This window comes from Macrosteles quadrilineatus, unplaced genomic scaffold, assembly GCF_028750875.1.
Source record: "Macrosteles quadrilineatus isolate MER2022 unplaced genomic scaffold, UCM_ALF_1.0 Scaffold_1__1_contigs__length_201487025, whole genome shotgun sequence".
Taxonomy (NCBI): domain Eukaryota; kingdom Metazoa; phylum Arthropoda; class Insecta; order Hemiptera; family Cicadellidae; genus Macrosteles; species Macrosteles quadrilineatus.
Genome location: NW_026542594.1, coordinates 187,851,020 through 187,877,807, shown reverse-complemented (window position 1 = coordinate 187,877,807; position 26,788 = coordinate 187,851,020). Strand labels below are relative to the sequence as shown.

Sequence of the window (26,788 nt, the reverse complement as noted above, 5' to 3'; positions counted from 1 at the left end):
ATATTGTAAATCAACGACTTTTTGGATCATCTTAACGAAACCTAATTAGCTTAATTAATTGACTTTCTTTTGCATAATTCAACAACTAACATCTTTTACTTTAATGGGCGGATTTTTTTTTTTTGTAAGTATGAACTTATTAATTTTAAACACATTAGAATATTTTCAATATTTAACTTTAGGGGTTCACTCTAACCTACAAATGTTTAAAGGGGTGAAATGAAAATCAATCACAATTTCTATGTCTAATATACATTTTTAACAACGTGAAACACAATATTTACAAAACACATATAATTATGACTTATGACTTATTATTAATTACATAGTATCATATTACCTAGTGATAGTATTGAGCACAACTTAACTCTAGAGTATAAAAATAATATTTTGAGTACTGTAATCTTTACTTCTAACGAAATTGTTAAAATAATTAAGCACATTATTTCCACTGTTTATCTAGATTTTTTTATTACGACATTTTACCATATTTGTAAATTATAAAATATAAACCCTAAATGATCTATTTACCATTTTAATCCTTTACTTGATAAGTATGACAATATTTTGTAGTTTGCTATGGACCTTTCAATTTTTGTTAATCGTAGACGTATTACACAAAATTTGCCTTTAAAAAATATTATTTACACAGTATAAGCTTTTCTACGTCAATTTTATAAAATTGTTATTTTCAAGTTATTGTAATTAAAAATCCTGGTGGGTCTGATCCATTACTTAAACGACTTGATAACACACTTGTCTTCCACAATTTGTTAGCCAAAGTGAAACAATATTGATAATTATCAGCTGATGTTAATTGTTACACATTAGGTCCATCACTGATCACATGTTCACTACGCCAGATGTACCAAGACGGCCGCCGCGATTGCTATGCTGACCGTTGGCGGCGCTAGTGTCGTGGCCAGGTCCTTGTTGCAGCCGGTTGTCTTGCAGCAGGACACGCAGAAGAACTCCTCTTTGGAAGTGTCACAGTCGCCGAAGATTCCAAGGCCTTTGTGGATCGCTTCGTCCTCAAATGTGCAAGGTCCCAGGCCGCACTCTCTCTTCAGAGTGTAGCCCGTGCTGGCTGAAACAGAAGGTTCATATCTTTAAAGCTTTCACGGGCGTTGTCATTAGAATCTGTAGTTTGTTAGGTTAGGTTAGGTTAGGCGTTGTCATTAGAGTCTGTAGTTTGTTAGGTTAGGTTAGGTTAGGTTATATAGGTTAGGTTAGGCGTTGTCATTAGAGCCTGTAGTTTGTTAGGTTAGGTTAGGTTATATAGGTTAGGTTAGGTTAGGCGTTGTCATTAGAATCTGTAGTTTGTTAGGTTAGGTTAGGTTATATAGGTTACGTTAGGTTAGGTTAGGCGTTGTCATTAGAGCCTGTAGTTTGTTTTTAGCGTCAACTGTGTCTTAAGTTGTAGATTGACGTTTCATCCTTTTACTTTGAAATGGCGTCATCAGTAGTTTGGCTTAGATGGAGGTAGTTTTCGAAAATCTGAGACTGTCTAAACCCAACAATTGAGGACGCCTCTTACAAAACAAGGACGAAACGTCTGGTAGCCTAGCACTTTTCAACTCTAATCGTGGTTAACCCGGAAATGGCTAGAAATTCCAGGAAGAATTACAACATTTTACAAAAAGGTTCTATAAAGGAAGTAAAGATTTTTAAAGATATAAATGAACATTAAACCCTATTACGAGGATCCCAGATGCCTAAACTTACTGCATAACTTAACATAACTTACTGCCTTGCTCAGGCCAAGTCTTTTCATCAATTATTCCAAATGTGGAATAGACTTTGGCATGTAAGATATTAATATTCAAAACTGAAAATGTATTCAGTTTTCTCTACAAGAGTTTTATTTTCCATAATAGGCAGGTACTTGTGGAATTTAGAATTTAATATTTTCAGCCTTTTCACTGCAAGAGTTTTGATGTGAACTTTTTTACTCTGTAAAAAATTGCCTAACGAAGTCTAGGGCAAATTAAATGATAGATGGAAAGTAAATTTTGGTAATTGCGTTGATTCTGTTTATTTATCCTATTATTATCCTATTAACGTATTGTATTCAACGCAAAACATTAGCTTGCTAATAAAATGTAGTATAGGGCAGTAATTCTAAACAAGCTTTGCAGGGAAATTACACATAACATACTAACACTGAAATAATGGATTGAAACTGGACTGTAAACTTTAACCAATTCTTGGAACCTAATACGTTAGCTACAACAATAACAACATTCACAAACAGTAAAAATCCCCACAATTTTTTCCAAACTCTAATGAAAAGACTGAAAATCAGAAGTTTGATGAGAAAGAACGTTCATTTGTGGTGCCTCCTCTCTGTAATCTTTCCGTCCTCCCTTCTATACAACTAACAACTCGGTGAGCTGAACAATGATCAAAAGCTGCCCCTCGTTTCCTCCCTTGACTCCGCTCTTGGAAAGTTAAACGAAGCTGCTTTTGACCGGTTTTCTTGAAGTTTTCCCCGTAGTCTTTTTCACCCAATACGTTGATTGAAAATAAAGTAATGCTCGATTAGTTTGAACGATATATTGGAAAATAAAAACACCAAAGTACGTATTTTTGGCGAAATTTGAAGAAGTATTAGTGTCTCGTGAACTAGACGATAGCCTCGACAAACTGAAATCTTTTAACGATGGAATCTGCAATGTAAATGCCAAAACTGGAATATTTGAATAGCCAAATTGGGACATATTACATTAGTTTACTACCACTAGTTTTTAGAGCAATAGTTTATTAGTAATAGAAGTGGTAGTTATAAAACCCTAACCTAACCTAACCACATTCCACTAGTGGTAGTGAATTAATGAAAAAGGTTCCAAATTGTATCACTCCAACAAAGAAATATTGAGTTCCCTACGTGATAAAGTAAACTCAAATGTAGCTTAATCTGCAAGTGAAATTACTTCTAAGAACTTGATCAATTATAATTTCAAATGTCTTCATTGTATCTCGGTGTGTAAATATTTATTCACGTCTTCTAACTTATTGCATATTCTCTTCGTTACATGACAACTATACAAATGTTATTTAAAAAATGAGTTTTTTTCTGAGACATGAGTTAAATAAACCTGGTGTGTAAACAATTTAATGACAGTTTGATTACCAACAGGCCTGCTACATAGTGATCCTTATCACTTTGATCTTCTAAAATATTCAGGATACAAAACACGTATCCTCTATCAATATACGATCCACGCACATACCTTTGAGACCAATGTGCTAAGGTGAATGTAATATTAATCGAGGCTGCCACTTTGCAGGATCTATGATCAAAATCTGAACTAATTTAGTCTAGCTATTTTCGCGATTAAAGAACAGACATACATTTAACTGAGTGCTTTTAGTGGTTGCCTAGCAACGTAAAAGACACAGGTTTGACCCTGAGTAAAACCAGAATTTGTTTACATGGTTAGAAACTAAACCTGGGTTTTAATCATTTTACTAATAATGGTCAGCTAAATAAACAGCTGATCTCAGTAGGTAACGAAGATAAACTTTCATTCAACACTCATTACTTAATCTTCGCATAAACATACACACTGATTTGTCAGTGTCAGCGTAATACCATTGATAAAATAATTCGTATGACACTATAGTAAAGTGTACGAGTTTATTGTCCGCTCACCGTCTTTGGTGATGTGTGTGACGCAGCGATCCTTATTGGAAGGACACGGGAGCAGGAACTCTGGACCACACTGTGTATTGCTGGTCCTCACACACTGGTAACAGCTCAGGTTGTGGCCCTCACTGATAGACAACACTGAAATATGATAAGAAATAGTGTAGGAAGAGAAAATATCAAAGGTATCAGTGATGTAAAGTAAAATAAAAACACTGACTTCCTCTTTGATATCAGTGTCTTAAGAGTGGAGGTTAGTCAGGGTGTAAGAATTCAGGTTAGGTTAGGTAAGGTATAAGTCATAATATTGAGTGATTTGATCAAATGGGTGGTCGTGGACTAAAGCTTTCATGGCTTTTGGAAACAATTTGACTTGAAACTACGATCGCCCTGAGATGACGATAAGAACACTTTTGATAATTTATTATTGTTTAAACATAGCCTACTATTTATTTATTTTACTATGCCTACTATTCAATTCATAACTCCTATGCACCTGGATGTCTAGGAGTAGGTTTCGATTATATCTAGATTTTAAGATGAGAATTTTCGACAAATGGCTTTTAGGAGATATAGTTCTCCAATGTAGAAATATTTTTCCTCGATTTACATATTCTTCATTGTTTTCTAGATAGGTTGCTCTACAGCTTGAAGTGTGCTTCAGGATCATCTGGTTAATGTATTATCACAGTAGGACTTGAGCCCGAACTGTTACGACAGAATTCACAATCCAAAACCAATAGCTCAGCCTCAACCCTTCAATGTTCAACTTACAATTTTTCGATGATATTTTTACATATACAAAAAACTATACAAATAGAAAACTAGTGTCTACTAAGTAGACGACTTATTTTGTTAGAGCTTTCGTGATATGTGGCAATGCCGGCGGTTCGAAGCTTACTTTAAGCTAATAATAATTGTCAATAAAAAACAGAGGTATGTAAAGAAAAGAAACCTATTTTACGTAGATGAACCTCCTCAGCTAGCAATAAAATGATATGTGGTTGCGAGTAAAAAATAACCCTTCTAATAAAGCATTTCGTCATAATTCAATCACTCTTCTCTATTGAATGCGTGATTTAAACATATACAAAATATTGATGGCTACATCAAACTGAGCGAGGAGCCCATCTAGTAATACACTATGAAATAAAATGTGTTTACATTTTGTCTACAGACTACACCAATGCTAAGCCCACATCTTGGTTTTATTTCCAAATAAAAAAGAGACAAAATTGTCTGTAACAGGGGTGTAAAGTTTATGGTGATGAACACGGAGGACGTTTAGTGAGATGAGCTGTAAAAAACTCTATAAACTGGATGTGTTTACAATGTCTGCTACAAAATGGTATAAACAAGTTATTACACATTTTAGTAAATCCCCCTATACGGAGAAAGATAACACCGTAGGTAGCACGGTAAGACCTAGAGCTGGGACCGAAATACTTTTTCAGTTTTATGAACATTCGTGCAATTTTGGTCCGATTTTGATATAATTTGGCATAAATAAATTTATATGACGAGATAAACTTTATAAACGGGGTGCGCAAACTCGAACCAGAGAGATTGGGTTAGTGGAACGTTAATCTTTTTCAGAAATTGTTTTTTTTACATTTGACCTTTAAAAGATTAAAATGTCAATTTGTATTGCATTTATCGTGTATAACTAAAAACATATTGAAGCATTGTTGTACAATTAAGTTAAGAGAAAACCCACAAGACTTTTATACTTAAAGTATGTTTTAGTTTGCTTGTTTATGCATAATATGATAAATGTATTTATTTTATACCATACTATTAACATACACATGCACAAAAATATACACTCGTAAAAACGAGAAATTGAGTAATTTTGGTCCAAATTTGATAACATTTGGGCGTGAATGTGAAGATAGGTAAAACTATGCAAAAATATAGGTAGTAATTTTCACGAGTAGTGTTTTTGCTCTATGGGGATTTAAAAAAATGAAAAAGTAAATCTGTCCCAGCTCTTACTTTGCCAGCAACGGTAATAGCTATTTTCCAAATGGAAATTCTCCTACACATATCCATACCACTATGATTCCTATCTTTAGATTCCCGTATATTTCGAAATTCGATTCAGAGAAATCCATTTTCACTCAAGCATCATCCACTAAGGGAAGGGTGGAATAATAAATGGATAGTGAGTAATTATCGTTACATTGTGGCTGTCACCAGCCCTTCTTCTTCTTCTTCTTCTTCTCTCCCCTCTCTTCCTCTCCTGTGTTATAGTTTAACTGCAAGATTAACGAGCAACCAGAGATTACCTTTTGAATGGATAATCAAGTCGTTATGTTGTTGGAGCCTAACAAGGAGACAAAAATATAAACGTTTTAACATACGAATACAACCCGTTTTCGCCTTGTCATAACCACTTTTCTTACTGTACTAGAACTTATGGTAGAATACTAATTTATTATCGTCTAGAAAAATGGATAAGCCAATTAAAAAGTTATATTTTTTGTCAATGGCAATACTGGTTTCTTATCTGGATTTAATTCTGATGCTAACTGTTGCTCTCATTATGATTTAGATATTGGTTCCTAAGACCAAAAGTTTAGTTTTTAGGTGTAAAATTAAGCATTACAATAAATTAACCAACGAAACAGGTTTTTGAAATGGCAGATATTTTACGGTTAAAGCTGTATTACTCTCCTAATGTTTTTTTTGTAGAGCCTAGTACTTGTTATAAGTCTATCTGTTTTTCAAGGACCTCTCCACCTACTTACTGTACAATTATTCCATCCGTAAATTAAATTTAAGAGCAGCTGATTTCCACAATAAACAAACGTGACTTGCTTGTAAACAAAATTTTAAATCAAAACGTTTATAGTAAATCCTAAACAAAATGGTTATTCCTCCCGGAGATGCTGAGAAAGGGAAGAAAGTGTTTGTACAGAAGTGTTCTCAATGTCACACGGTGGAAAAGGGGGGAAAACACAAAGTTGGGCCTAACTTGCACGGCCTGCTGGGTAGACAGACAGGGCAAGCTCCTGGGTTTGCCTACACCGATGCAAACGTCACCAAAGGCATCGTCTGGAGCCAAGAGACGCTGTTTGAGTATCTGGAGAACCCGAAGAAGTACATTCCTGGGACGAAGATGATCTTTGCGGGCATCAAGAAGGAACAGGAGCGAGCGGACTTGATAGCCTACCTGGAGGATGCAACTAAGTGAAGGATGCTATTGTGAAGGAGTAACTAACTAAGTGAAGGAGTGATGTTGAAATGAAGGATATACAGTTAAAATTGTAGGTTTGAACTATGTAAAATATTCCTTTGGAAAATGAATTTGATTACGTAATAATATGTGTAAGCATTTTTCTTGTGGGGAATATTGTTTGAACATAGGTACCAATCAGTATACTCTCTAGCATTGCTTTTAGGCTATTGCGTAAAAGTTACTTGCCTACATTTGGATAACCAAGCATTCGAACAACACTTTAATACTTTTAAATGAAATGACCATACAAATTAGGTATTTTTAGCCAAGTATGAATGGATATGAGTGTAGGATGAGTGGCGTGATCTTGTAGTCTTGTTAGTGACTTAAGGCCGATATTCCTTAGACACTATATATTCCTTAGAACAACAACATTAGACTCGATTAGAACTAATTGGAATCAATCTAATCAGACTAGAAGATGTTTGAACTAGTATTATGGGACGTTGGAGGAATTAAAGCAAGTAGGTTCCGATTATCAAACAAATACAGCTTTTCACGTGGTTTTAAATCGTACTTAACTACCCTTGATCATTGGTCCATCAAAACATTTGTTGCATTAGAAATATTTAATCAATTTACATACATTCATCCTTGGAATTTTCTATGTTATTTAATTAATTATTCTACAGAGCGACAGAATATAAATCCACCAATAAAACGCGGCGAACCCAATAAATTCCCCGCGTCAACCCCTTATCTCGTTTTAGAGGATGAAACGAATGGTTTTTGTAATAAAGCCATAAATTCTAGCGGCATTTTACCGACCAGATTACACGGTGGAGATGTAATGAATGTCGATATTTCCGGGAATCGGAGAGAATAAAACTGACTTTTGGCAAACAGCCACTTTGCTGGGGTAAACTGCCCTAATAATAGGTTCGCTGACTGATATCCACCCTTGTATTTCGCAGCTGTTGGCGCTGTTTACAATATTTTAAACATCGAGAGATTTCCAATATACTATTCAATACTGTTCAATGAAATGGCAACCATACATAGTAGGTATTTTAAGCCAAGTATGAATGGAGATGAGTGTAGGATGAGTGGCGCGATCTCGTACTCTTGTTAGTGACTAAGGCTGACATTCCTTAGACACAGCTGTTAATTAATAGCCCATACAGCTAATGGCAACTAAGGGACCTAGTTTATAGTGGAATCCGAACCACATTTTCCTTGGTATATACGAATTGGTCTAATTATCAGGATAGTACTGCGGATAGTCGTAGTACTCACTCGTGCGGACGTTAATCCACACCAGGGAGGATCGCATCCACAGTGTGTGCCTATAAATATCCACAATTTGTGACCTCCTAGTGGCTGGATTACAGGTCTAAGTTAACACTTTTAAACAGCTGTAATACCTTTCAATTGTGACAGTTCAGTCTATGATGTGACAGTATTATTTTATTGATGGTACAATTTTATTCAAATTAATTGTTTTCAAAATTGAGTGCCTTTTACAAAGGAGGGACAAATACAAATTTAAATCCACCTTAGCTGTAGAAAAAAATACTCTTTTTTCAGGTACAAACCATTACTAGGAACTATTAATGCCAGGAACTACTAATGGTAATTTTGATCGTAATAAACATAAATATAATGCTAACACTGTATGGAGGCCGAGTGCCTTCAATCATTGAACAGCAATTTGAAGTCTGTGTCTATATAGCCTACACTTAACTGCAAGGCGCGGCGCTATGTAACAGGCTTACTGAATACTGAAATTGACTACTAGTGTGTCTGATTTTAGACTATTTAGTATTAATTCTTATGCTAGGGTATATTCCAAATTAATTAAAAACATGAAGCAACTGATTCTGCGTTTACTATGATTGTTTTACTCATAGAAAATGCATAGATACATAAGTTAAATACAAGAAGTATATTTAACATCCTTGCAAAGGAAATTTAATAAGGAATCGTCAATCAATTAAATTAAATTTTTAAGGTTGATATACACAAATAATTGTTTAAGTATTGGAAAAATTACTATTTATAAAACTGAAAATATTTACAGCCTCAAAATATTTTGTTAAAACTGGTTCCAAAGTATATCTGCCATTTGAAAATATTATTCAAACATTATAACGTTTACTAGCAAAATTGTTTAAATACTCCAACGCACACTTCCTATAACTATTATGAATAAAATAATTACTAGCATCGATCAATTATTTCAAGCCATGCTAAAGCATAATAATGTGTTTTGTGCCAAAGCTCCAGGGTCTAAAACCTCTCGAATTTAGCAAACACCTGATGTTTAAAGGGTAAAACGTTATCTCACAGTGGGGGTGGCAAACTGCTCGGTTTATTGCTATTTTACAACCCCTGGCAGTAAAACAGAGCGCCCCCTGAGTGACTTCACATGTTCACTTCGCACTTACAATCCCCTACAATCTATATATATAAAAGGCAAAGCCCTCACTGACTGACTGACTCACTCACTCATCACTAATTCTCCCACTTCCCACTTACCTAGGAGGCTGAAATTTGGTACACTGATTCTTTAGGCATTAAATAGGAAAACTAAGTGGTTTTTATTCTGATCGGACTCTCGGGCTCCGCCCCAGTGGCTCTGGAGTTTCCCATGTTAAGCCAATGAGTACTCATATTTAAATGGAATTGATGAATCATAACAGCTGTTTCAATTAAACAAGTTGGTTCTGTTCTATGATGTTCAATAGCATTAAAGTTACAAGGATTAACAACAGAGTGCAGCACTACTATTTTTTTTAAATATTTGACAACAGCTAATTTGAAACCAAAAGGTGAGTGAGCGTAGCGAACGAACTTCAACCCGGAGGCGAGGTAGCGTAGCGAACGAGCTAACCTGAAGGTAAGTGAGCGCAGCGAACGAGCTCCAACCGTAAAGGTGAGTGAGCGTAGCGAACGAACTTCAACCAGGACGTGTGAGCGCAGCGAACGAGCTCCAACCTAAAGGTTAGTGAGCGTAGCGAACGAACTTCAACCAGGACGTGATTGAGCCATGCGAACAAGCTCACTTATGAAGTTAAACGGGGCAAAGCCCGCGGGTACAGCTAGTCTATATATAAAAGGCAAAGCCCTCACTGACTCACTGACTCACTCATCACTAATTCTCCCACTTCCCATTTACCTAGGAAGCTGAAATTTGGTACACTGATTCTTTAGGCATTAAATAGGAAAACTAAGCTATTTTTATTCTGATCGGACTCTCGGGCTCCGCCCCAGTGGCTCTGGAGTTTCCCATGTTAACCTTATGAGTACTCATATTTAAATGGAATTAATGAATCCTAACATCTGTTTCAATTAAACAAGTTGGTTCTGTTCTATGATGTGCAATTAGCATTTAAGTTACAAGGATTACCAACAGGGTGCAGCACACTATTATTTTTTTAAATTTATGACTACAGACATCTAATTTGCAACCAAAAGGTGAGTGAGCGTAGCGAACGAACTTCAACCTGGAGGCGAGTTAGCGTAGCAAACGAGCTAACCTGAAGACAAGTGAGCGCAGCGAACGAGCTTCAACCTAAAGGTGAGTGAGCGTAGCGAACGAACTTCAACCAGGACGTGATTGAACCATGCGAATGAGCTCACTTATGAAGTAAAACGGGGCAAAGCCCGCGGGTACAGCTAGTATTCTATACAATATTGTACTGTATCTGAAATGACCAAGCTAATAGTTTTATTTAATGCGTCGATTAATAATTAAGTGTTGACAAAAATATATTCGATGCTGAGATCTAACTGTAAATAATTAACTGTTTCACTATATTATTCAGTTGTCAAAAAATGCAATATTTCCCTAATTGTACCTGATACAGTATTTATGGCAAGAATGCTGGTAAATTTAGCAGAATCTATTCCCTGAAAACAAGTAACGTATTTATTAGGCCTATAAAGGTATTATTCGGTCGTAGGTAAAGTAGTGTACGCAACTTGCGTTAATAGTCTTTACGCAATCGTTGCGTAAACAACTATCAATTAGTTTTTACTAGCTCCTGAAATACTTATACTTTTTTGTAATAATTGCTTGAAATTTAACTAATAATATGTGATATACAAATAGGTTTGATTTATGGTTTTTATTTATGGTTTCTGATATGTAGATGTGAACGTTTCTGTTCTAAACGAACCTATATAGCGCCGTTCAAGACGGTGTAGGCAATATGGATGGTGACTTCAAATTGCTGGCCCATGAATGAAGGCGCTCTGGCCTCAATACAGTATTAGCATTGCATTTAGGATTAAAATTAAAATTACCAATTTTCCTGTCATGATTTAACACCACAATATTTTTAATTAAAACAACAACATCCATTTCGAAATAATGGAATTTTCTAGTTTAACTTTTAGACGATTTGTAGTAAAATTTAGTATCAGAAAGATCACATTTTTTGTACTGGTAATGACTAAATCTGACTAAAGTGTATTTTTTACTAATTGCTAAATAGTAGATTTTTCTCTCTTTATCTTTTATTCATGAATTTTCCGATACACATAGGTCTTGAAGGTCTGTTCTAGTATCAAAATACCAATCAAAGCAAAAGATGAGCCACGACACATATATATATATTTTTTTTGAAAAGTATTTTTGAATAGGTATACCATAATTTATTTTTACAAACACATTGTAATTCCAAGTACAAAATTTTACTGATACTTAACTAAAAAAATAAAAATGCACGAAATAAAGAAATCCTAAAAGAAAACAAAAATACAAAACACAAAGAGTGAAATTTTATGAACTGTAAAATTGTGGTAAAATGTGCTGGTGTTCGCAAAAAGCTTTAAAGACCGGAAAATATAATCCCAGTCTGACCTCTGGGCCCTTGTCGCATTGCTTAATTAAATGAAAACCTTTCCTCAACTCTGTATTGTGTTGTTTCTTATTTTTTTTATATATATTGTACAAAATTGAGAATAGTTGGTTTATATTACAGAATTTTAGTATTTTCACAGATCATTCATTCTTCTTCTTGATAGTTTCAACATCATGTACTAGTGTTTAGTTCATTTGAACTCATCAAGGCATGATTTAATCCTTAGTTATTGGTACAAAGGTAATAATTAAATTAACTAACAATTATAATTATTTTAAAGCAAAGGTAAGGAGGTACAAGGGGCTTAGTTTTAAAAAGTAATAGACTGTGGAACTAAGGTAGTCATGTTATGGGTTCGAGTCCGGTATAACCCCTTAAAAATATATTATTACAATCCATTCTAGGATCACTCCTGGCTTTCCTCGAAATGTTCCATGCACAGATGAATAAGTAAAACATAATTTTCTTTTGCTTAAAGAATTGCTCTCCAAAACGTTTCTTGTTATAAAAAATTTTACAATATTATGATTAATCAATAACATAAAAGACATATTCATTTTTCAGTTACAATTTGAAACTAACCTGGCTGAAATAAAACAAATCTCTTACGGCAAATCGTTTAAACGATACAAGAAACACCAAAGAATTAGCGTCAGGAGAGCAAACAAAGGCAAACTTCAGACATCTCCCTGTTAATTACACTAAGCACAAAACTGTTGGGCATTCGTCCAGACACTTTTCTAACTCCTCAAACATTTGTATCTAAACTTTGTAGTTTGAAAAGATAATTTGAAATGTATGCTTTATAAACTCTTTCTGATTTGTGGTTAAGATGTTACAAATCTTTTAGCTTTCATAATTTTTCATTCATGATAACATTGTTCCTTTATGCAGTGTTTTGCGGTTGAAATGCCGACAAAACTTCTTAACCTACTCTTGAAGTCATTCAATATTTTTTGGAGATATAGTCCAGTAATTTAACTTAAAACTCTTGCAAAACAAACTCTACTCTCAAACCTAAAATGTAACAATAGTTTCCTCATCTTGTTTTAAGCACCAGAAAATACATTTTGATGTGTCACTTCGTCAAGTTGTTAATATACGAGTAGAATGTTTTGGTTTAATAAATGCAGCAAAATTACACAAAAAAACTGAAGAGAGATTCAGAAGAGTACAGCTTGACTGCTTTAGTAGAAGGTTCAAAAGGATTATTGATCCAACATTGATGTTGTCAAACTTGGACGTTTCATGTCGAGTTGGACATGTCCCAAGACCGTGTTATGACCCCATGTAGAGAGAGTTCGGTTTTACTCCAAGATCGTAAAGAGAATATTACACTAAATAATTTTCTTACGGAGAAATTATAAACCCAATACAACATATGGATGTAGTAGAGAAGCCACAGACAAAGTGTGTTAGTATGAACATTACTAATTTATGTCAAATACGCCAACTTTTTAACTAAGACAAAGTTATAAGACTTTTTATTTATTATAAGATATGGATCTTCTGGGTCACATCAACTATTTCAAAAAAAGAGCTAGGTAGAAAATGACATGCTTAACAAATTGTAGGCTTTTTAATAAAAAGTTAACCTACAGCTGATCATTTTCTATTTTCAAAATTTAATAACTTATCAGAATGGGAGCGAGTATTCCAATTAGCCTACAGTTTAAATACCTTCTTAATCCCTCTCTGAGCATGCCGTGCTGCGTTCCACATGCCTCAAAGATAATAACAGTTCTCATTTACTGATTAAATACTTTGTATAGCAAATAAACAGGCATCAAATGTAATTATCTAGTAGTATTAATGACTATATATTTTAATAATCTTAAAAAAGGACGATAGCTAGGAGAGTTAATTTTATGTCGTTCTGATGTAAAACTATTTATTTTATGAAGTTTCTCACTATCCTGTATGGTCTAAAAATGGGTTTAATTTGATCAGTTCACTTTCTGAATAGTTTTTACTTAGTTAAGTTAATAATTTGTTACGTGACCAAATTATTAGAAATCTTAGAACATACAATAAAGTTAGAAATCAAGAGGCAACTTTAAATATCATTATAATGTTTGAAATTAACAAAATAAATTCGCAGAAGTTTAAATATAAAAATTTAGCTCTATTTCAAACATTTATATGGCCTAGGTACTTCAAAAACTTTGCAAGTTTCGTTTTTCATGATAATGTGTAAAGAAACATCGTGAACAAAATTTGTGTTGACTTTAATATACAATATTACTGCAGTCAATAATTCAGTATAGAACATTCCAAAATAAAAACATTTCACAGAAAGCCATTCTACCACACCGGGATCTTCAATTTTTCTCCTTGCTGAATCAACAGTTCCTGTCTGGAATCAATGAGCGGGAAAGTGATACATTGCTGGAGAGGGGAAGAAAAGGGGGAATGGGGGATGAAAGTGGTGATAATGGAGCAGTTTGTCTCTATCATCATATCATCACATCATAACGAGCTTGTTGCATCATCATATTTCAATCATCATAATTGACCACGTAATCGACCAAGCTTCAGTAGAAATTTCAATTAGGCTTTCCCTGTACAGTAATGTTTTGTGTAACTTGTGTAGCTTCCATTACACTATAATAAAATAAACTTTTTTGTAGTAATAGGCATAATGTTATGGAATTATTGGAAAATATATTAAATAAACGGTATCAGCACTCTGACACATCTGCATATAGTAATCCTTTGTTGCTGATTTAGGCAACTAGTTTCGGTTCTTGTTTTGAACCATCTTCAGGGCTCAAGGAGTCAAGTGATCACTTCATTCAAAGGTCGTTAACAGAGTTCAATAAATAAAACATATACAAAACATATATTGAACTCTGTTAACGACCTTCGAATGAAGTGATCACTTGACTCCTTCAGCCCTGAAGATGGTTCAAAACAAGAACCGAAACTAGTTGCCTAAATCAGCAACAAAGGACTACTAAATGCAGGTATTGTAAACCATTTTAAGGAAGATATTAGTCTGAGAGAAAATCGTGAATAGTATTTGTTACAATAGGCTTCATTCACAAGCCAGTCATGCATATGGTTAAGAAAATCACTCCATTATATTTCTTCAGGTAGGAAATTCAAAAGATAATAAAGAGAGATATAGTGACAATATTTTTTTAGTTTTCGTTAAATAAAGCGAGTATCTTAGTGTGGATTTTGTCACAACATCACACTTTTTGGGTTTTAAACCATAAAAAAAAATCAAAAGCGAATCAATCACAGTTAAATTAGGTAATATAAAAATAAAATAAAAATTATCTACAGATAGTGTCATAGATGCCGTCAACATAACACCTATTAAACCGATTTATTTCAACGCTCAATTTTATCAGCGATGAAGTTAATTGTACATTTTCGTAATTAAATAGAACGTTAACACCAAAGAGAAGATAATAAATAACTTGACAAAGAGGGTAAGAGGTGTCTGGAGAAATGCCCAAAAACTCTGTCCCTTAGTTAATGTGGTAATGGCTACAGAACTCACTTTGTTCATTTGCACTAAATCTCTGGTGTTTATTTTCTAATTTTGTAACTCTTCGTCTGTAAATTTTTTCACTTAATTACTTTTCAGTATTTGTTTCGGTCTAATGATTTATACTAGTGAATTTCCCATCAAAGGAATTAGCTATTTCCTTGGAACTCATGGTAAAAAATTGCTCCAGTAATAAATATTTGATTGTTTGCAATGTTCTTGACGATAAAATCAAAATGAGGTATTCTAATGTGTTATAGGGATGGAAAACGGGTTTGTAAAGGTAATTAAAATGTAAGTAAAACAACTAAAACTATATTTATCTTCTAATTTGTAAAAGCTTGTGTGATGTTAAAGACTTATCAACAGGCAGAGCAGAAGTCTCATTTCATTTTCAGAATGTTTTCCTGCTACTGTACCAATTTACTTTTACGTGTGCCATTTTATAATGACTATCCTCATTATTTTCCCACAACTGAAATACCCCTTTTATGAATACCACCCATTAATATTCCACCCCCAAAGGGATTAAATATTGACATTTTAGACATCTACATCTACATCTACCTCTAAAATCTAAAGAATCTCTTTAGATGTTATTTCTAATAATCTCTACCTATGAAAATTGAAGAATTTAATCCCGTAACTAAATTAAGGATGTTTAACAACTCAAATCTTTCAAAAGCACACATCATCAAGTGATACTTAGTTTTAAATGTCTTTGAATGATTGAAATAAGGAAAATTAACATTAGTTCGTTACTTCAATTTAGTGATGAATAGTATAAACCGGTAGCACTTTGAAAATGAATAATTAGTTACCAATCTAATTACATTTTTAACAAATATATGAAGTTAGAGTGAGATGTTTCTACCTTTGAAGTTTAATTATCTAATTCGTAATTTAAAAGCGTTATCCTAAATGATGACGAAACAGGGAATTATTTTTTAGCTGGTTACCTTGAACAATCAAGAAATCAGGGGAAAATCAAGAATTTTGACCCCAGGGCAGCTACAGCCTCATATTCAGGGTCAGACTGACAATCAAGTTAAGGGATCGATTATTGAGGGGGCGGGAATTCCCCCCCTTCACCAAATTCCACCCCCCCCCCCCAGCTGTCATTGTCAAGGGCCTAGACAGCATAAACAAACTCATGTAAAACAATGTTTGTTCTTTGAAAGGCTTTCTTACCTCAATGTTTTGGAGTAATTTGAATAAAAAAATTTATTGTTTATGATTAGATAGTCACTGAGTAATGGAAAATGTATTTTCTTTCAGGATGAGACACTATGTTAGCCTCGTAATTCTAGTCATACAAATTGCACAAGCATTGGTTTATTTCCAATTAAAATTATTCAGATTGCAATATTTCCTATACCACAGAAGAAAGAAAGAAATACCCTGTACACTTAAAACATCTTTAAAATAATCTGGGATCAAATATTTTAATCAATTAAAATGTAGGTTCAAATTTATGAAAACTCAGGTTTTGAGTCTTGCTACTGGTTTCGAAAAATCGAATCACTTTAAATTGTTGTTTTAGGATGAGATTAAGCATAAAAACTGAGGTTTTTACAGTTCATTTGTTGGCAATACCTAAGTTTTGCACAAAAGGTAATAGTGTTCTATTGTCCTTTAGATTTATTTTATTTCTAAGTTTTTTAATGTCAAAGACTCTTTTACAAAGAGTTTGTTAAGGTAAAGTTCAACTGCCTGTCTTTTACCATTAGGAAAGTTAGCAAGTTAGCAAGAGGTTGGTGGTTGCCTTCAAATCTGAAAGATACTGGTTTTTGATCTAGCAAGGTCGATTTTGCACCTCTTGCATTTCTTTTTGGACTATCAATTAATGATGATATCTAAAAAAACTCATGTTTGATAGGGTTTAAGGAGATTAAAACATTACCAAGTAGAACGATGAAAAATCATAGTACTATATCAATTATTAAATTTGGATCAGGATTCACAATCAATTATTTAACTACGATTTTTATACAATTACATTTCTACAGTTCATCTATCTACTTTTTTAATACGCAAGCAGGTTTTTTGTGACAATTACTCCTCCGAAACTACTGAACCGATTGACATGTTTTTGGTGTCGTTGGAAAGAGCGTCACGTGAAGTTGTGCAGGAAACTTTCTTTTTAGGTAAATAATTAGAGAGTGAGGCCCTGGGGCCCTTTAAAGTTTCGTATTTCTCCATAAGATTAACATGGGAAACAAACATTGTTTTGAAACTCCAGCTGTTGTCAGAAATTAAATATTAATAATTAATTGGTCTCCATGGAAGCATGAGAAAATTCACCATGTTTACATTTGCTTTGACATTTAATGTAAACAACCAGAACTGTCAAATGCCTATTTTATTTTACAATTTCAGACAGCTGATCCAGAAAAATAAAATAACTATTTGGTAGGTTTATTTAATCTTAAACTTTAATGATAGATTATTTATTATAAATCTATTTTCAATGATTATGAAACAGATTTTTCCCGTTGCGAAGCAAAATTAAAAGTGAGAAGAAGAACACATGTTAATTGTAAACAGTCAATGTGTAAATTATCTATGTTGTATTAAATATGTGTATAGTTTTGGATGTTAGTTTGTGTTTAATGATATAAATTATAAAATTTTTATTTTAAGGATTTGTCATATGAGTAAGCATGTGATAAATGACACCATTTCAGAGTTCTGCCAGTTTTTGAGTAGAGTTTAAAGTAGCCTACACCTTATTGTCTACAAATTGGCTAAATAACTTAGGTACGGTACTTTATAAAATTTGACAGCCTTTTTACGTAGACTTAAATTGTAAGCTTACCTTTTCCCGTCCATGGGCAGGTTGATTGTTATAAATTAACTCTTTAAACTGGAATAGGATTGTTATGTAAACTGTGAGTATTTCCATTAGTTGACTACTAAAAACTACCTATTTAGTTCACTCTTTTAAAATCATCGGATATTATGACTGTTATTAGTTTCTAAACAAGTTATTTGTTTATAAATAACTCCTGTACTTCTTTGCAATTGCTTGATTTCGAGCAACATGTACACTAGTTCACATTAAACAAGGAAAAATATGTAAAATGAAATGAATCCTCAAAGGCAACTCTAGAGCAAAGGTCAAACTTAATTAGCAAATTCTCTAGAGTGCTTCAACGAAGGCCAGATTCCATCAGTTCTTTTTAAGTCCTTTATTTTGCTAATTTTAATTTTAATAGTTCATTACTTTCTTGGAATTAATAAATAAAAACTAATCAAATTTTAAACAGTAACCTACATTGAATACCAGAAAATAAATAAATAATTGTTACATTTCAAATTGAAACACCGTAAACTAAATAATATCAAAAGTTGAACACAATTATTGGGAAAATTCTTAGAAATCAGTTACAAACGTGTTGAAACAATACCTATGCAAATTTCGCTTTAAGAAATTGAAAGAGATTTGAATAAAGAATGCTAATTCTCATCTAAAGTGGGGAATTTCTTGACTGAGAACAAGGGCTAGAGAACTCTCCAGGTACCTTCCTCATCCATATAAATGAACACTGATGCTGACATTGCAGAGGGGGAATTGTCCCCCTACCCCATTCCTCTCTCCTGCAAAACGTTGGTATTCCCGAAATCCTTGATATTTGATGGGAATCGTTGAAATTGAGTTTTTGTCAAACTAAATGGAAATCCTGTTCTAGTGATTGAAAATCGATCCTTCCGTAACAAATCTTTTTGGGAGGGGTTGAGGAAATGTATTCTGCGGATAATGGTTAATTTTTAACAGCTTTGGTGTTTTAGTAAGCTAAGCATTTAGAGTATAGTGTAAATATTATGTATCATGTTTAAATTGAAAATGCAATGCTAACTTTTGTCTAACAATACTAAATAATGATAAAAAGGTTTTACCATGCAAGCACTTTTCAACAACAATTCTGAGCAGAACAATTCTGCTTTTTCACAACATCTCTTCATTAATGAAGTTAAATTACAGATAACCTATGATTAAAAGTTAAAGAAGTGGACTGGAACATTTTTTATCATACTGGTGTACGTCTTATCTTCGTTTACATTATGGTATTTTACAGGGAACTAACATCGACATCCATCCATAATCTGACAATTTTAATGTTCATATTAGAGTTATTGGTTAATGTTTTGGGAGAGCAACTGATAAGAAGTAGAGAGCATAGCATTAACCATTTGAATATCAATGATATTATTTGGCTGAATCAACAAAACTTATTATATATTTTCACACGGACTTCTAGGCTCAAATTCTAACAATCTAAAATGACAGTTTGTTAATTTATAATTTATAATTAGTGATTTGGATCACTCGTTAACATGTATACAAAAAAAAACATCACGTAAAAATAATTATGTGTATTAGATGAAGAGAACTGGTGTATTATATAAGATATACGACCCCCTACAATTATATTTGCATTATATTTGAAGGTGATTGAATTAGTGGATGAATGAGCGACAAACTGAAATATGCTCTTTCCTTTCCATTTTCCAAAACATGATTAAATATTCATTATTTTCAATCAAATTTTTCACTATCACCCTTTGGAGATGTATAACAGTTTATGAAATAAAATATGATAATATTATTTGTGCAAAAATTGTGTACTTACTAAAGCTCTGAGTTTATACATTTTTATATCATAGAAGCTAATGATTATAAAATAAAATTGTTTTAGTATTAGTTGCACTAATTTAATGCCAAACAAGGTTTGATTCACTAATAATGCTACATGAAAATTAAACATAAAATAAAAATACATACCATAATTAACCAAAATACTGTGTTGAATGATAATTAAATTTAACATGAAAGCTTTTTTATAAACATATATTTAAAAATTTTAAGTACATAGCTACAATTTTTAAAGATATTGATACTTTAAATTACTGGTATTTAAAATTGATTTTAATATCGGTTTTGATTATAGTAAATTTATTTTTAATGAGGAAATAGTTACGAATATTACTAAAATATAGAACTGAACACATTGCATATCAATTGAAAAATATTATATAAGTAAAACGTATATCAATATAAAGTATAAGTAAAACGCTGTAAAATCAATTAACTCACAAATAATAATTTAAATTTGTAAATTTCACTTATCAAAAAATACACAATTAATTGCATGACACAATTTATAAATTTATAAATAATTACCTGCTATCCACAAGACAAAGATAGTTGGTATCATTCCGGTAATCAGTAATCGTGTTTCACTAACAACAATCTCCCTTCCCTGGACGGCCGCAAACTGAGCAGCCTGCATCCCTAAACTGCCCCCCCCACCCCCCCCCCAGCATCCCCCCTATATGTCAGGGGGAGGTCACGGGGGGGGGCGCAATTGGTGTACAGTGTTGGTATTCACTCCTTGTTCCCCATATGAGAAGTCCCTCCCCCCTTGAAATGCCTCATCTTTAGCACGTTACCGGTTAGAATTATGTTGAAGCAGTATGGTTATGAATGGGAATTACTTTAAACATTGTTTGATTTCGACACATAACAATTAGGTTTCATTAGTTTTTTTTTTTTTTTGTAATTAAGATGTAAGTTGTAATATAGAGGGATTTAAAAAGATTTTAGTGATCATGTGTAGTGAAGCTTTTTGAGTTATTTTATTAACTCACTATTGATTTTTATTTTATAGTATTACTGCGCTTCAAGGCCAGGAAGTAGGCTTTCACACACGATAGTTCCTGAGCTCATACCTTTACCAACTCACTCAATTGACTGTGCAAAATGCTTTATGCCACACTACAAGTAATCCACTTGCTAGGGGGGTTCCCGTGTGCATTTTATGTATAGAAAAACACCCTAAGGGATCATGTAGGTACTATGTGGGTTATCATTTTTCACTTGGGTGCCAGCTTGGCAGAGTGGGCATAACCTCAGAATCCGCCATTTTAAAAATGGTAGCGGCATTTATTACACGAAACTCATAGGGGGCTTATATCTCGAAAACGGTAATATACAGCGAGTTACTTTTATTACAATAAATGTTGCTTACACAATAAGGAACAACTTTTGTATTTACAAAAATGCCCTAAATATTACTATTTAGGAGTAGTTGAGCAATTTATGCTAATTTAACCTACTAGGTGGCGTTCGCAGAAGCATCCACAAAATTGAGCGGAGTCATCAATGGTTCATATTATATTGTTTTTGTCATACTGCAGTGAAAACAGTCGTCATTGATGCATGCGTTGCGGGTCTAAAGTAGCATTTTTACTCTTTAGGGAATAAAATTCGTTTTTAGCCTCTATGGAATCATTTTAACCTACAGTCTACAGTCTCTTCCCATAGCATTTTAGCATTGCAGATACATTAATCCATTCCCAAACTCAACACTGCCCACCTTTACTACTTCCTTCATCACCCCCTACGTCGTGGACCTGTTTCCGTCTCTTACCATAGCATTTTAGGATTGCAGATACATTAATGTAATTGCCAAAGACAGTTCCCACACTCTGCACTGCAAGCCTTACTAATTCATTCACCATTTCCTACGTCATAGACATGTTTCCTTCCCTTCTCACAGCATTTAAGTATTAAATACATTTATCTAACTGCCCAAACGGTTCCCTCACTCTGCACTGCCAGCCTTTACTACTTCCTACGTCGTGGGGGATGTTTCCTTCCCTTCTCATAGCATTTTATGATTGAAGATACATTAATCTAACTGCCACAGACGGTTCTCAACATATGTTCATTCCTACTTCCTAAGCCAGTTCCTACATCGTGGACCTGTTTTCATCACTTTCCATAGCATTTTAGGAATTTAGATACGTTAATCTAATTGCCACAAACATTGCCCACACTCCGCACTGCTAGCCTTTACTACTTCTTTCACCATTTTCTATGTCGTGGGCATGCTTCTATCCCTTATCATAGCATTTCAGCATTGCAGATACATTAATCTAACTGCTACAAACGGTTTCCAGTTCCCAAACTCCACACTGCTCACCTTACTACTTCCTTCACCTCTTCTTACGTCGCAGACATGTTTCCCTCTCTTCACATAGAATTTTAAGATTGTAGATACCAAGATACCATAATCTAATCGTCATAAACAGTTCCCACACTCCGAAAAACTCGCCTTTACCACTTCCTCCATCTCTTCCTACGTCACGGACCTGTTTACCTCCCTTCCCATAGCATTTTAGGATTGGGGATACCTTAATCTAATCGTCATAAACAGTTACCACACTCCAAAAAACTCGCCTTTACTGCTTTCTTCATCACTTCCTACGTCACGGACCTCTTTACTTCCCTTCCCTTAGCATTATTGGAATGCAAATACCTTAATCTAATAGTCATAAACAGTTTCCACAATCCCCACAGCTCGCCTTGACTACTTCCTTCACCACTTCCCACGTCGCGGACCTGTTTTCCTCCCGTCCCATAGCATTTTAGGATTGTAGATACCTTAATCTAATAGTCATAAACAGTTTCCACACTCCGGACAGCTCGCCTTGACTATTTCCTTCACCACTTCCCACGTCGCGGACCTGTTTTCCTCCCTTCCCATAGCATTTTAGGATTGCAAATACCTTAATCTAATGGTCATAAACAGATCCCATACCCCGAACAGCTCGCCTTTACTACTTCCTTCACCACTTCCCACGTCGCGGACCTGTTTCCTTCCCTTCCAATAGCATTTTAGGATTGCAGATACCTTAATCTAATTGTCATAAACAGTTCCCACTCTCCGGACAGCTTGCCTTGACTACTTCCTTCACCACTTCCTACGTCGCGGACCCGTTTTCCTCCCTTCCAATAGAATTTTAGGAATGCAGATACCTAAATCTAATCGTCATAAACAGTTTCTCCACACTCCGGACAGCTCACCTTGACTACTTCCTTCACCACTTCCTACGTCGCGGACCTGTTTTCGTCCCCTCCCATAGAATTTTAGGAATGCAGATACCTTAATCTAATCGTCATAAACAGTTCCCACACTCCAGGCAGCTCGTCTTGACTACTTCCTTCACCACTTCCTACGTCACGGACCCGTTTTCCTCCCTTCCTATAGAATTTTAGGAATGCAGATATCTACCTAAATCTAATCGTCTTAAACAGTTTCCACACTCTAGACTGCTCACCTTTACTACTTCCTTCGCCACTTCCTACGTCACTGACCTCAAGCTAGTGTCGTCATTTGATTATATTTATGATCCATACCACCGTTTATGTTCTAATATCTGTGGAATAATGCTATCAGCTATTATTTATCTACTGCATTCAAAAGTCAACAGCTGATCATATGTCTTTGTTTATGTGTCAAATACTGATTCCATAAGGATTACATTGAAACTTTGAGACCCAGTGGGGCGGATTCCTGAGAGACTTTTTTAATGCCGTATAGATGTTGGCACTCACCGATATGGTCTTTATCACCATGCAAAATTTGAAAACGATTGATTCAGCCGTCTAGGAGGAGTTTGCGTATTACGAAATGCATAAAAGTCGATGTATAAGAGCTTCGCTCGCTCCGCTCGCTCCGCTCAATAATTTTTACTTTGTTTGGCAAAAAATTCTAATATCTAAAAAAAAAAAACTGTTCTTTTTAATTTGGCACATAGCACTTATTGCTCTTTACATTTAAGGTCAAAATACCCCTACCAAAGCAAACCTGCATACTAAGCAAACATTTACCTGGCTGCATTTCTACTAAAATATTAAAATTGTCATATTTAACCTATAAATGTTATCTCTGTTGCAAAAAAAAACTAATAATTATAAAAAAGCTGTTATTTTGTAATTTGGTACATGGCACTAATTTTTCTTCGCATTTAAGGTAAAAAAAACTGCAAAAAGCATTCGAGAAGCTTCTGACAGATTATTATAAGTTATTAAAATAATATAAAATACTTTTAAATTAATTTTTCTATTACATTATGCATAAAAATATTTAAAAAATATAGACCTTTCTATATAATGAACTTTTATTATTACAAATAATAATAAATCTACGGATGTAACAGTAATTATTTATTATTATAATTCATAACATTTATTATTAAAACGGCGATGGAGCGGGAACGGGACCGGCGGCAAAGTTGGTGCATCGGCCAAACATTGACGTCTTGTTAACACAACCAGTACCTTGACATTGTCCTTGGTGGTAGGCTGCTTCGGACTGATTGTATTGATATTGAACTAGTTTCGTGGATCATTAAATTTGAGCGCAGTTATTGGATCTAAATTATAAGCCTTTTGGGTTAAGAGGAATTAGATATGTTCCCATTTATAGTCATCAGAAAAATGAAACTGTTCACAATACACTAGTGTGCATTGCGGTAGTCAACTACAGGAACAGTTTTACATTAAAAATAGGGCAACACGGTATGCCACCTAGTTTCGTACACATGTGCAGCCTTGATTGGGACAGGTTTTGCAGTTGTAGCATTCTAATAGATCACTTGGGCAAAGCTGGAAATCAAATTTTGACCCCGAAACCAACCAAGAGTAACCACCATCACTGTATCCAAAACTCAAAGGATCGAGTTGAAAAAAGTGTTCTTCCAAGCAATGAATTTGGAAGTATGTACAGCAAAAATCACGTAAGATATGCTGTCTAGTAGCTCTACTAGACAGAATTTCTTCACGAGCAACGGATGCAGTTCTTTAAAAGTATTCGTTGTACAGTGACAGTGTAAGTATATCCAGTGTCTTAGATCATTCATAGTTTCACACTGAGTATCCTTTTTTAAATGTGAACTAGATACTTCTCTGTGTATTTCAAACTTAATTCTATCTCTTCCTCCCCATCTTTTCCAAAGTCCATTAGCAAAGTACTTGGATTACATTTTAGGGTAGCACGCTTTGTTCCAAATTTGCTGGCAAAGTCACAGCCCGTTAAAATATGAAGTGCTGGGAGAACTGAGCAAAGGTACTTCCAAGCCTGTTTGCTATAATGTGAACTAGTACATATCATGAAGTTTTGGCTGAACCAAGTCGCATCCACAATTCCTGCAAACCTTCCAAAGAGAATCCATTCATAAAGTGTAAAGCCAACACTACGACATCTGTATCCGAAGACCGAACTACGACTTAATTTGATAACTCGAGCAAAAATGATCAAATTTTAATGAAATTTATCACAAACGTGTAAACCTACGATTTCAGACGAGTTCGGACTATTAAACCAGCACAATCGGTTATGGGAACGGGGGTTTATGGGGAGTTTTACGGGGTAAAAATAGATTTTACCGATTTTCGACCCTAAAAACACGAAATTTTATAATGAACCAAATTATTTTTTAGAGCTCAAAAAAGAAATAATTTTGGATATTGAAGCGTTGTTGTATGCCCAAAAGGTACGGAGATAATTAAAAAAATAATAATTTTAAATTCCCATGTTACTATTATGAAGAATAATAATAAACTGTTTTAGTTTGCTTGTTTATGGATATATTATAATCAAATATGAAAACTTTCTTTCATTCATACTAAGCTATCAAAATTTCAATAAAAATATTTAAAATAACACCTTGATACCTTCCCTGAAGCAGCAAACTTAAGTACTCATTACAAATCAATGTCATTTAATAGGAAATCAATCTGTCAATTTTAATATTTTAGTAGAAATGCAGCCAGGTAAATGTTTGCTGATTCTGCAGGTTTGCTGTGGCGGGGGTATTTAGACCTTAGATGTAAAGAACAATTAGTGCTATGTGCCAAATTAAAAAGAACAGTTTTTTAAAGATATTCGAATTTTTTGTCAAACAGAGTAAAAATTTATAGGTTAAATTAGCATAAATTGCTCAACTACTCCTAAATAGTAATATTTAGGGCATTTTTGTAAATACAAAAGTTGTTCCTTATTGTGTAAGCAACATTTATTGTTATAAAAGTAACTCGCTATATATTACCGTTTTCGAGATATAAGCTCCCGATGAGTTTCATGTAATAAATGCCGCCGCCATTTTTAAAATGGTGGATTCTGAGGTTATGCCCACTCTGCCAGGTTGGCACCCACGTGAAAAATGATAACCCACATAGTACCTACATGATCCCTTAGGGTGTTTTTCTATACATAAAATGCACACGGGAACCCCCCTAGCAAGTGGATTAAAGTAAGAAATAAACCCATACAAACAATAACAACACAGTTAAATACCATTACCATTTGAGATGGGGATGCCACATACATGCGTATTACCATTGTATTACCTAATGTTCATTCAACCTTTTAAAAGAAAAAAGGGAACACTTTTAAAAGGGAAAAGTTTATAAACATTTCTAATATTTATTGTGAAAGTGTTATGTGCCTGTCCAAACTTGCTTGATCATTTTTGTGTAGCTTCTCTTAGAGAATACTGAAGAATATGCCTTTTGAAAAATCGATCTCCAGCTGATTTTAATGGACCTCAGCTGATTTTACCGATTTCTTACTGAAAAACCAACAACTATTTGGCCAACAAAGAGACCAGAAACCAGCTGCTTACATGTGGCAAAATACATGTAATCAAGTTGTGGAGTAGAGAAGAAGAGGAGTATGAGGGGAGCCTATTGTGCTAGAAGATGAATGCCCCTTTCAAGACACATCTGGCTTATTTCGAGA

At 34.1% G+C, this 26,788-nt stretch overlaps 2 protein-coding genes across 2 annotated transcripts; one reads left to right on the top strand and one right to left on the bottom strand.

Annotated features, from left to right (window-relative positions):
* Positions 1-477: 477 nt before the first annotated feature.
* On the bottom strand, positions 478-20,464 carry LOC128983361 (uncharacterized). Its single transcript, XM_054402619.1, has 3 exons — positions 20,383-20,464; positions 3,656-3,790; positions 478-1,087 (listed from the first exon to the last, which is right to left on the bottom strand). The coding sequence occupies exons 1-3, from the start codon at positions 20,414-20,416 to the stop codon at positions 855-857; spliced, it is 402 nt and encodes a 133-aa protein (XP_054258594.1). The 5' UTR covers positions 20,417-20,464; the 3' UTR covers positions 478-854.
* Positions 6,463-6,866, top strand: LOC128983362 (cytochrome c-like). Its single transcript, XM_054402620.1, has one exon. It carries the CDS (start codon positions 6,519-6,521, stop codon positions 6,843-6,845), a length of 327 nt encoding a protein of 108 aa, XP_054258595.1. The 5' UTR covers positions 6,463-6,518; the 3' UTR covers positions 6,846-6,866.
* Positions 20,465-26,788: the final 6,324 nt, after the last annotated feature.